At 40.1% G+C, this 12,715-nt stretch overlaps 1 protein-coding gene across 2 annotated transcripts in view; it reads right to left on the bottom strand.

Moving 5' to 3' along the window:
• trim9 (tripartite motif containing 9) overlaps positions 1-12,715 on the bottom strand; it is a 65,606-nt gene that overhangs the window by 36,278 nt on the left and 16,613 nt on the right. For both annotated transcript variants that reach the window (XM_041812118.1, XM_041812117.1), the window contains exons 2-3: positions 1,919-2,014; positions 1,487-1,609 (exon numbers count right to left, since the gene is read on the bottom strand). In XM_041812118.1, coding sequence (XP_041668052.1) covers positions 1,487-1,609; positions 1,919-2,014 — 219 coding nt within the window. The remainder of the gene's footprint in view (positions 1-1,486; positions 1,610-1,918; positions 2,015-12,715) is intronic.

Here is a 12,715-nt window from a genome sequence, read left to right as displayed (position 1 = left end):
ATCTGTTATAAGTGGTAGATATGTGCAGAAAAGTCATTAAAAGTGGGCAACAGTGGGTTGAAAGTTGAATAAAGTTGGTTAAAAGTGACCAGTAAGAGTTAAAAGAAGCAAAAAGGGCAAAGTGGAGTAAAAAGGGCATGGAAAAAGCTTTTAAAAGAGGTTAAAAAGTGGAAAAATTGGTTTAAAGTGATAGATATGGGTAGAGAAAAGTGGTGAAAAGTGGTCAAAAATGTCTAAATGGGTTTACTGTGCCTAAAGAAAGGGTTAGGGTTTTTTATGTGGCAAAAAATGGCTTAATAGGTCAAAAAATGTGCAGAAAGCAACCACAAAGAAGTAAAAATTGGTCAGAACATGATGAAAAGCTATTAAAAACTGAAAAGGGATTAAAAATATTCTTCAGCTTGAACAGAACTAGTTTTACTGTGAAGTCTAGTGCAGACTTCACACCAGAACTTAAGACAGAACTTTGGCACAGCTGCTGCAACATGCCACAGATTAAAAAGATTTAGAGTAACAGAAGATGATCAGATCTATAAGGGACCAAAAGGACAAAAAGCAGCAGTTTAACCTGCAGATCTGAGGCTGTTTGATAACTGTCCCTATCTGGAGGGTGGTGCAGGAGACTGGTACAAATCAGATGGTCACTGAGCTGTTACTACAATGGAGATTTCAGGTGACAGAATAAGTCTGTCCACAGTTGACTGACAGATGAAATGCAGCACGTCTAAGTGGTGTAAAAACAAGGATGCATGTCTATTATGTACAGGATGTAAGTGCTCACATGTTGCCATGCACAGGCTGCTTCTCAAACAGCCCACACGCGTGAAACCTCGACTCTACAGCGCGGCCAAGCGTGAAATTGGATGCTGTACGGCACAAATGTATCTCCCTCCTCCTCCTCCTCTCACGTTGACTCCTTCTCTCTGTTATTTCTCCTGTTCACACATGGTTTAAAGACAAATGTGGCGATTTACGTCTCCGAAATTACTGGAAATCATTTCTCCTCCCTGCAGCGTCTTACTAGCGACGAATCCAACACAATGCTTCTCTTTATATGCATGACAATAATGAGCCGAATCTTAAATGTGCAGTGAGAGAGTCTGAGTGCATTTTTAGCAAATTCGACCACAAAAATCTTCTAAAGCCAGACATTTTTGAAGCACACCATAAATGTTAAGATTTATTTCCATCCCTCCAGGCTGTTTAACCTTTGTTTGCTGTCAGCAGTGGAGGAATTTTCTTTCCATCTTTTGTGCTTGTTTCCACAGTCACTCAAACTCCACTAAACGTTGACACCACATTCATCACCATTAGTCTGGCATTGATTCGTCAGGGCTGCAGATTGCAGCTGCATGCATGGATCGTTCCTTGATTGGAGATTAGTTAATGTAGACATGGCACTGTAAAACATTACCCTGCTGTCTTAATATCCATCTCCTAGCACTGATGCATTGTTTTGTGTAGCTATGCAGGGTTTTGGTTTTACCTTCAGCTTGTGCTCGTGCTCTTTGTTCACTCGAGCCAGCAGCTGAGCTTTACGTCGGTTTAAGGCGTCGATGAGGGCGTCGCACTGCGCCACCAAACACGCCTCAAACTCCACGCCGTTCTCCTGGAAGACAACAGACAATCTTTGCTGAGCATGTGCATCTATAACAAAGACAAGAATGAAGTCAAGATGGCTCACGTGCATGCTACTTTAATGCACGCTGCTGTTCAGTCATTTTTATATCAGATTAAGGAATACTGGTTGGGTTGGGGCCACTCAGAAGATGTCTGTGGGCCAGATTCGGCCCAGTGGCCGCCAATTAAATGGTCTGGCTTTACAGTCTTAGAATATATTACTTCAGCTTTGGAGTGACTTGATTTACTGAAACGTTAGAATGGTTTGAAGACCCTGGGGTTAGGAGGCTGGTTTTACCTGGATGTGCTGCACCATGTTTCTGAGCTGAACCAGGAACTCTTTGGCCTCTGTGGCTCGGTCTGACAGGCCGTTGAGAGCCTGAGACAGCTGACCCTGCAGAGAGCAGACATAGAGAGAGGAAGCTGTTAGATGACATTATACTGCAGTTAGACAATTACAGATATTTGATTTAGTTTGCTAAATGCAGCTCAGTGGAAGTTCAAGCAGGAAGACTTTCTGCTTCATCCATTAGTCACCACTCATTAATTTCTCTCCCTTTTTCCATGGTTGGGCTTTCACTCTATTAACCCTTGTGCCCTCCTCAAATTTACTACCCTGGGGACACCTTTGAGGCAAAAATGTACACGTACAGAAAAAAATGCCATTAAATCAGCATACATCAATATTTTTTCTTCTTTTTTTCATAAATCTCTTTAACAACTTCAGACCTGCTCAAATCTACCAAACATTCAATAATTTTCAAGATTTTAACTCTTTAAATGCCAGTTTGATTATTTGAAATATTTTATTTGTTACTAAAAAAGAGAAAAAGTGAATTATTTTCATATCATAAACAGTAGAAAGATGGCAAACATGTACATGTACAAAAAAAAACCGCCATTAAATTTTTTCTACTTCTTTTTTTATGAATCTTTTTAACAACTTCAGACCTGCTCAAAACAACAAAAATTCAATAATTCTTAGAATTTTAACCCTTCCCTTTAACCTATCTTTCTCTGAGTGATAACCCTCAATACCAAGGGAGCTCCAGGAACATCTCAGAATTGAGGGAGATAAGGTCCTCAATCTCACCCCTCAACTCAACTCTCAGGAGAATTGGGACAGCCCTAGTACTGTGCGGGAACGCGCATTTTGAGAGTTAAGATTGAGGGTTAAGTGGAGAATTGGGATTCAGCCTAGATGAGACTCCTCAGGTCTTAGAGATCGGGTGAGGAGCTCGGACATCCGGGGGGATCTCCAATTAGAGTTGCTGTTGCTTCGTCTCTAAAGTAGCTAGTTCAGGATGCCTCTTAAGCTCCTCCCTCATGGAGGTCTTCCAGGTACATCTAACTGGGAGGAGACCCCAGGGTAGACCCGGGTGTTACGTATATATATATATATATATATATATATATATATATATATATATATATATATATAGTTTTTTGGGGGGGTGTTGGGCTTTTTGTGCCTTTATTGATAGAGGAGGGCAGTGGATAGAATCTGAAACAGTGGGGAGAGAGATGGGGGGAAGGGCCACGGACTGGATTCGAACCCGGGAATGCCTCGGAATCCTCCAGGAAGAGTTGGGAAATGTTGCTGGGAAAGGGAAGTCTTGGCTGACTTGCTTAACATGTAGACCTGGATCTGGATAAGTGGAAGAAGATGGGAGAAAACTGAACCCTCATCGTCAGAGCTCCAATTATCATTGATCTATTTGTAGCTCATCTTAGTCTCATCTTCCTCAAAGAACAAGCAGCTGACAAACATTTTTTGTTCAGTATAGGCTAAAATGAGTTTGGAAAAATTGGGAATCCAATATTGTGCATCCCTGGAAATAAGAAGTCCCCATGGTTAATCCCAGCATGAGTCAAAGCAGCCATAAGGAAGTCTCCAGACCTGCTCGACCTCCTTAGTTAAAATAAACTCCTCCTATATTCAGGGAAACTCTGAGCTCTAGCTTTGGCATGTCTCAACTTTAACATGAACCCGAACGCTCACAGGAACAGAGCGGCTTTCATTATCGTCTGAGAAACTGGCATTTTACAGTGTCAAAGTTTCAGCCCTCAGCCTGAGAGCACGGCGGCACTTTTCCTCTCAGAGTGACATTTCTCTGACTTCAAATGAAGGATTTATCGATAATAAAGCTCTTGACTGATGCATGCTTGTGTTGTTGGATTAAAGCCCTCTCTTCATGCCAGCTCGTGACAGGAAACGCGGCTGTTTTGAATGAGCGATGACACGAATGTTCCTGTTTGAACAGCGGGGGGTAAAGCGGGATGTGCAGGGAGGTTGTGTGAACAAGGAGGTGATGGAGCGAAAGGACGCGGCCTGACCCCGTGGGAACCTCCTTCTGGATGAGTGAATAACCGTCAGCTTTGGGGAGAGCGTTGTCTTCTGGGAGGAAAAGAGCGGAGTGGGCGTTCCGTGGAAAAAATACTGCAGCTCAGGAAGAGAGCAATAAAAGCTGGAATAAGCTGATACAGTGAAAAGTGCTGCAAAAACAACGCTGTGTCAACCCGGCTCCTGGAATCTGACGTCCTCTGGTCAAATGGGAATGCGTCTGCCTCGACCTTTGACCCTGACGTTTGGGAAACCATGACAGCTGCCGCTAAAAAGAGAGGAGAGCAGCGAGGGAGGCGGCGGCAGCTGAGCAAAGACTGAAATGTAAACCTTCCCAGACTGCAGGACTGGAGCGGCTTCCTCTTTGTTAACTTGGGACTCGTGTTTCAGCGTCTCCAGAGAGCTGCACCAGCAGAGACGAAATGTTGGTTTTCTCACGTGTTTGGTTGTTTGTCGTCAATAAAAGCAGCCAAGAGACTTTTCAGGGACTTTAGTCCTGGACAGAGATGCACTTTAAACCTCAGGCTGGTCACATGTGACTGTCTATAATGAAAAAAGGCCTTTTAAACTCCGCCTTGTCTGATTGGTTGATTATAAACTACAAGGCAGAAAAATCTCCGATTTTCAGACCTGAAACCAGCAGATCTATCCCTTAAAAACATTCACAGTTCTTTCATAGGGACGGGAACCAAAGACCAAAAATCTATTCACATCTATTTCTCTTGTGTTTAGGTTTGTTCCCCATGTGAAAGCAGCCTGGTCTGACCTGTTGCTCCTTCTCCATCTTCTCTCATCCATGTTTCCCTCTCTATCTAACGTCCTATCTATGAATAAAGTTATTGTATTGTATTGTATTGTATCTCTATAAATAAAGGCACAAAAAGCCTAAAAATAAAGCTTAAAAAAGGAGAATGAAACATCAAATGATTGTTCTGCCCACATAATAGTCTAGCTCCTGAAAAACCCAGAGAATGGGCCCTCCACATCAGTGATTCATTGGTGACATCAATGCATGTGCACTGCACTGTTAGCACTGGTGCTAGCGTCATGGCTAACTTCATTCTAACGCTACAAAGTGTCTAACTATATCTGAAATTGGAATGTTTTATTCGTGCAACTTTTTAACCGCTTTTCGACACAATTTCTGCTGATTGCTGCAACTTCTTTTTGCCACTTTTAACCCATTTTTGCGTTGTTTAACTGACACTTTTTGCCTCTTTTAACCCTTATTGTGCCACTTTCTGCTCATTTTTTATGTTTTTTTTTGCCCTTAAATGTAACTTTTTACTCCCGTTGCTATTTTTCACTCTATAATGACACCTTTTTGCTGCTTCGCCACTTTTAAACAATTTATGCTGTTTTGAGTCCATTTTTGCCACTTTTAACTCATTGTTGTTTCTCTTCCCTCAATTTCGCTCACTTTTGCCGCCCACTTTTGATCCTTTTTGATCCTTTTGATCCATTTTTGCCAGGAGGGTTTTGTCAATTTTCGCCTCTTTTAACTCACTGCTGCTGCTTTTTTCCCCAAACTTAACCACTTTTCACCTCTATCTGCCACTTATTTACACCAGTTTTAAACAATTTTTGTCACTTTTTTGCCCCTTTTAAACAATTTATACTGTTTTGTCTTTCCTAATCTTGCCCACTTTCCGCTCTTTATTGCCACCTCTTTTCAGCCACTTGTATCCCAGTTTTTCCACGTTTTGATCCTTTTGATCCATTTTTGCTGTTTTCTGTCTATTTTTGCCACTGCTGCTGCTTTTCCCCAAACTTTCCCCAAACACAAAAGTGAACCACTTTTCACCTGTTTTAGCCAGTCCAACCCATACTCATCACTTTTTTGCCCCTTTCAAACAATTTATGCTGTTTTGAGACAATTTTTGCCACTTTAAACTCATTGTTGCTGCTCTTTCCCAATCTTACCCACTCTATGCTCTTTGTGGCCACTTCTTTTTGCCCACTTTTATCCCAGTTTTTCCACTGTTTTGATCCTTTAGCTTAATTTTTGCTGGGTTTTTTTTTCTGGTCAAATTTCACCTCTATCTCATTGTTGGTGCTTTTCCCAAAATTTTGCCACTTTTCACCAGTGTCTGCCACTTATTTACACCAGTTTTTACTCATTTGTGTCACTTTTTTGCCCCTTTCAAACAATTTATGCTGTTTTCTGTCCATTTTTGCCACCTTTAACTCATAGTTGCTGCTCTTATCCCCCCAATGTTGCCAACTTTCTGCTCATTTTAGCCACTACTTTTATCCCACTTTGATCCATTTGATCCATTTTTGCTGTTTTTTTGTCAATTTTCACCACTTTTAAATCATCATTGCTGCTTTTCCCCAAACTCTACCACTCTTCACTCGTGTTTGCTGCTTGTTTAACCCATTTGTGTCACTTTTTTGCCCCTTTTAAACAGTTTATGCTGTTTTGACACCATTTTTACCACTTTTAACTCATTGTTTCGGCTCTTTCCCAATATTACCCACTCTCCGCTCTTTATGGCCACTTCTTTTCGCCCACTTGTATCCCAGTTTTTCCACGTTTTGATTCTTTTTATCCATTTTTGCTGCTTTTGGTCTAATTTCAGCACACTAAATCATTGTTGCTAATTTTGCCACTTTTTTCCCATGTTTGCCACTTTGTCTTGCCAGTTTGACCCATTTGTGTCACTTTTCTGCCACTATTAAACAAGTTATGCTGCTTTTTGTTTATTTTTGCCACTTGTAACCCGCTATTATGGCTTTCCCTCCAATGTTGCCACTTCTAGCCCACGTTTGCCACTTCTCCTCACCAGTTTAACCCACTTTTGGAGGCTGTTGGAGTACAGTGAACTCATCGTCATGTTTAGAAAACCAGACTGAGATGATGTGAGCTTCGGTGCATTATCCTGCAGGAAGAGACCATCAGAAGTTTGGTACACTGTGGTCATAAAGGATGAACAGCAATGATCAGTTGGTACTAAGGGGCCCAAAGTGTGCCAAGAAAATATCGACAAAACCTTTACACCAGCAGCAGCCTGAACCACTGAATTCTGACCCGACCATCTGAATGTGATGGTTGAATTTCCTAAATTGCAGTGAGGAACTTTCCTGAATTGGACAGGGAGGTACGAGTCTATTAAACTTTAATATTTCAATCTAAAATAAGCAAACGTAGTCAGAAACAGAGTCTGTGAGTTCTGATGTGTTAGAATAAGAAGCAGGTCAACTTCGTTTCTGATCCCGGACCTCCCCGAGTCTCCATCAGCTCTATTTCACTCCCATCGTCTCCACTGTTTTCTGATCCTGCCAATCACGCCGCAGTCATCCAAAACATTCCCTCACATCTTTCACCACGGATCAGCCAGGTCGCTCACACGTGACGGTTCAGCTGTCCTAAAGCGGGGTTTATTTTCTCCCGGTGATACAGTGATGGATGCCCAGGGATCTCCCGCCTCTCCTCCCCTCTCCTCCTCTCACATTAACAGTCAGTGTGAGTGCGTTCACGGAGCAGACGAAATGAAAAGCACTTGATTGTCTGGAGGCGTTTTTCCAGCAAGCTTTGTGCTCTAAAACAGGTCAAAACGTACCGGGAAAGAGGAGGATGCTTTATTTCTGGACTGCTTACAGCTGATTCCTGTAGAGTAAAACCTGTAGTTTCCTGCAGCTCCAGTAAAGTAGATAAAATAGGTTACAAACAAAACAAAAGCTGCACAGTTGGAGATTCTGAATGCATTTTACAGCAATAAAGTCGGTGAATCATTTATTTAGATAGCTTTCATTTCTGTGTGCTTGGTTTCAGTCTAAGCAGTAACCTCAAGACTTGACAAATGAAGCTCGAGTGCAAAACCACTGCAGCTCCACGAGTGTCCGATCTAGGAGGACTGGGTAGATCTAGATCTAGAACAGGGGGTCCAGAGACTGGGCCCTCACTGATCCTGATTTATTCATAATATCAATGCGTTTGTTGGATTGGTAGCATTGGGGCTAGCATCCTGGCTAACAGTTATGTCATAAACTGAAAGTATGTCGAGCTGTTATTGGGCTCTAAAGTTGATATTATGCATTTGTGCCACTTTTTAACCGCTTTTCACCACCGTTTCTGCTCGTTGTTGCAACTTTTCTTTCTAATTTTAGCCCTTATCTCCACTTTTAGCATACTAGCCTTTTCATAAGTCCCTTTTACTGCTTTATGCGGTTATTTTTGCACCAAAGAGGGCAATCTGGAAAACTTTGTTTACAATAGCAACCATTTCATTTGTTTTTTGGCCCATTTTTGCCACTTTAAGCACATTTTTTTCCATTACGACTAACTTTTGCCTCTTTTTAATGCAATTTTACTGCTTGTCTGGCCACTTCTGCTGCATTTGGCCACTTTTAGCACATTTTTTGTATCTCAACTAATTTTTGCCTTATTTTACCCCCTATGACAACTATTGCTGGCAATTTTTGCAAATTTTTGCCACTTTTAACACTATTTCGCTACATATTTGCCCATGTTTGCCACTTTTGCTCATTTTTGGTATTGCAAGTAATTTTGACTTTATTTAACCCCTTTTGACAACTTTGTCAGGAAATTTTAGCAACTTTTTTGCCACTTTTGATACTTTTTTTGCTACATATTTGCTCATTTTTGCTCATTTTTGGTATTGCAACTAATTTAGACTTTATTTAACCCCTTCTGACAACTTTGTCAGGCAATTTTAGCAACTTTTAATACTTTTTTGCTACATATTTGCCTATTGTTGCCACTTAAAGCATCTACACTGTTTTTTGGCACATTTTTGCCACTTTTGGCACACTTTTTTCATACTTCAACTAATATTTGCCTCTTTTTTCCCACACCTTTGCTCAATTTTTTGCCTCTTTAAACAATCTATTCAGATTTTTACCTGGCTTTTTCACTTTCAAATCCATTTTTGCCACTTTTTTAAACCACTTTCCATCCATTTTTGCATCCATGTATCCCACCTTTGCATTTTCTTACCCGTGTTTTTGTCATGTCTTTAAAGTTTTTGCCCATTTCTGCATGTATTTAATCATTCTCACTTTTAAACTTGCCTCAGTTCCTTCTGCTTTATTTCCTTGCATCCTTGCATTTGTGCACTGAATGAAATATGGTTATCACAGGTTAACTTTGGACCAGGATTTTGCCCCCCCCCCCCCAAAAAAAATGTAGCTGGGCCCCAGAAAGCTCTCCCCTTTTGCCCCCCTTATGGGCGGCCTTGTTGCCATAATGTCTGCATAATTAAAATTTAAAAAAATTATAATTAATAAACTCCTGCTCACTGTCTAAACAATGAACATCATCAATGCTTTTGTGCAGTATAGTGACTGTAAATTTTCCTGCAACTGTTGATGACTGGAGTCAGGAGATCCTCCAGTATTTGGTATCTAGTACTTCTGTTTTTGTTGCTGTGGTGTCTGACTAGTTTTTGAGAAATATAGATGTTGGCATTTCAACAATCTTGTTAGAAACAGAGTAGCACCAGAGCAGAAGAAGAATCTGCTGTGTCTGAAATGAGCTGCAGAGGATCTGTCGAGGTGCTGCAGGTTTAGGATGCCCTGCTATTTGCGATCACTAATCATCTCAGTAATTAAGCCGAGCAGGGACACGTGCACGGCATGAATAATTCACCTGCAGCTCTGGGGCCGTTCTGCATGTTTCATTTTGTCTCAGCGGCCTGGCGAAGCAGCCAATCTGTCACAGGAGAGCGAGGATGTCAGAGAGGCGTCACAGCCAATTTGGATTTAAGCCCCCCGTAGGAAGAGGGAAGAGCAGGCGACACAGGAGGTAGGTGTAATGTCAGTGCTAAGCCTCTGGAGCTGCAGCAGACTAAAGCACTCCTCCTGTAGATAATTAAAATCACATCCACAACATGCTACATCATTTTCACTGCAAATATAGATTTAGAGTTCCACTAACCTAGTTTGCAGAGGCTGTGTTAACTCCCGGGGACGTTTTTAAGCTCCCTGCTTTTTGTCACAGCTTCAGGGTTCAATACTTTCACTGGTGTTCTTTAAACCGCCTCTTTATGCTCATTTAATCCTGGGAGTTTTACACAGGGATGAGGTTAGAAGCATGCACAAACCTCCACAAACATGAAACTGTATGTATGCAGAGGCTGGCTAAGAATTTAGATCATTTTTGACAACTTTAAGAGGGTTAAATTTCCATATCTCATGCAGAAACTCACTTTCTGCCGCAAAAATTGACATTAAAACTCAGTTTTTGCCCTGAAGCGGTGGTTTCTACTGGGTATGAACTGAAGAAGAGGTCAACATCAGCTGATGAAAGCAACTTCCCTGAGAATCCTTTGATTGAAGAGTGAAATGAATGTAAATGTCTCCCTGATTGTATTTCCCCTAACAGCATCATCAAGCAGAGGCTCGAACATGAAAGCTGGCGGTTGTTTACAGGCTCTGCCGCGGCCCTCAGAGAATTCAATCTAAAACCCTGAGCAGACGACTTCATGATATTCATCGTCTGGGGAGCCTCTCTGCTGTGAAAAATTAAGCTGTTACATCCTCCGACACGCTGGAAGAGTTACGATCCGTCCAGATTGTGATATTCCTCTCTCTGTGTTTAACAAGATCTCACACGAAGCTAAGTGTGTGGTGCATTATTCATCACTTCTATCTGCTGCCATCAATAATGCAGAGGACGTCATTAACTATCCACACAGAAAAAGAGGAGAAGTATTGAAACTCTGATAACTAGAATAATGAGGGCTTTCCAAAGTTGTCTCTGCTGCTTCATGTGAGTCCTTATTTGACGGACACCCGGGACAGCGCGGCACAAAGTGGGCCACAAGTGATCTATTCTGGGACAGAGATTTCGTTCCCTGCACATGATGAAGTTCCTCATTTACTGATGGAGTCTACACGTGTCTTATAAATAATCCAGGTCCAGAGAAAATATAAGGAGTGAGACGGAGGCATGTAAAGAGATGTAATGTAAGAGTGGGAAATTTGTTTCTCTAAAGGCCAATACATCAGTAAAAATACATCAGTAGTCCTCTATAGAATAACTACTTTATTACTTTACTTAAAATGTTTTTTAAATGTATATAAAGTAGGGATTTGCTAGTGAAGCACTTCACAACGTGGTGTGAAGTACTGCAATGGCTCCTGGGATGATGAATTCCTCTGTTCAATGGTTCTCAGCACTCAAGCATCTTCCAGTCATAAAGGCCGAGTCTTTGTTTCCCATATGGTCCTTATCAGCTCGAAAGACCATTCCATAAGCTGTAAATACTGGCCTATATTGGCTGTAAATATCAGCATTTATCAGTTGTAAACATCAGCATATATCAGCTGTAAATATTAGTCTATATCAGCTGTAAATATCAGCATATATATGCTGTAAATATCAGCATATATCAGCTGTAAATATCAGTCTATATCAGCTGTAAATGTCAGCATATATCAGCTGTAAATATCAGCATATATCAGCTGTAAATATCAGCATATATCAGCAGTAAATATCAGTCTATTTCAGCTGTAAATATCAGCATATATCAGCAGTAAATATCAGTCTATTTCAGCTGTAAATATCAGCATATATCAGCAGTAAATATCAGTCTATTTCAGCTGTAAATATCAGCATATATCAGCTGTAAATATCAGCATATATCAGCTGTAAATATCAGCATATATCAGCAGTAAATATCAGTCTATATCAGCTGTAAATATCAGTCTATTTCAGCTGTAAATATCAGTCTATATCAGCTGTAAATATCAGTTTATATCAGCTGTAAATATCAGTCTATTTCAGCTGTAAATATCAGCATATATCAGCTGTAAATATCAGTCTATTTCAGCTGTAAATATCAGCATATATCAGCTGTAAATATCAGTCTATATCAGCTGTAAATGTCAGCATATATCAGCTGTAAATATCAGCATATATCAGCTGTAAATATCAGCATATATCAGCAGTAAATATCAGCATATATATGCTGTAAATATCAGCATATATCAGCAGTAAATATCAGTCTATTTCAGCTGTAAATATCAGCATATATCAGCAGTAAATATCAGTCTATTTCAGCTGTAAATATCAGCATATATCAGCAGTAAATATCAGTCTATTTCAGCTGTAAATATCAGCATATATCAGCTGTAAATATCAGCATATATCAGCAGTAAATATCAGTCTATATCAGCTGTAAATATCAGTCTATTTCAGCTGTAAATATCAGTCTATATCAGCTGTAAATGTCAGCATATATCAGCTGTAAATATCAGTCTATTTCAGCTGTAAATATCAGCATATATCAGCTGTAAATATCAGTCTATTTCAGCTGTAAATATCAGCATATATCAGCTGTAAATATCAGCATATATCAGCTGTAAATGTCAGCATATATCAGCTGTAAATATCAGCATATATCAGCTGTAAATATCAGCATATATCAGCAGTAAATATCAGCATATATATGCTGTAAATATCAGCATATATCAGCAGTAAATATCAGTCTATTTCAGCTGTAAATATCAGCATATATCAGCAGTAAATATCAGTCTATTTCAGCTGTAAATATCAGCATATATCAGCAGTAAATATCAGTCTATTTCAGCTGTAAATATCAGCATATATCAGCTGTAAATATCAGCATATATCAGCTGTAAATATCAGCATATATCAGCAGTAAATATCAGTCTATATCAGCTGTAAATATCAGTCTATTTCAGCTGTAAATATCAGTCTATATCAGCTGTAAATATCAGTTTATATCAGCTGTAAATATCAGTCTATTTCAGCTGTAAATATCA

This window comes from Cheilinus undulatus, linkage group 18 (genome assembly GCF_018320785.1).
Source record: "Cheilinus undulatus linkage group 18, ASM1832078v1, whole genome shotgun sequence".
Lineage (NCBI taxonomy): Eukaryota > Metazoa > Chordata > Actinopteri > Labriformes > Labridae > Cheilinus > Cheilinus undulatus.
Note: the sequence above shows the minus strand (reverse complement) of the source record. Positions and strands in the feature narration are given on the sequence as shown.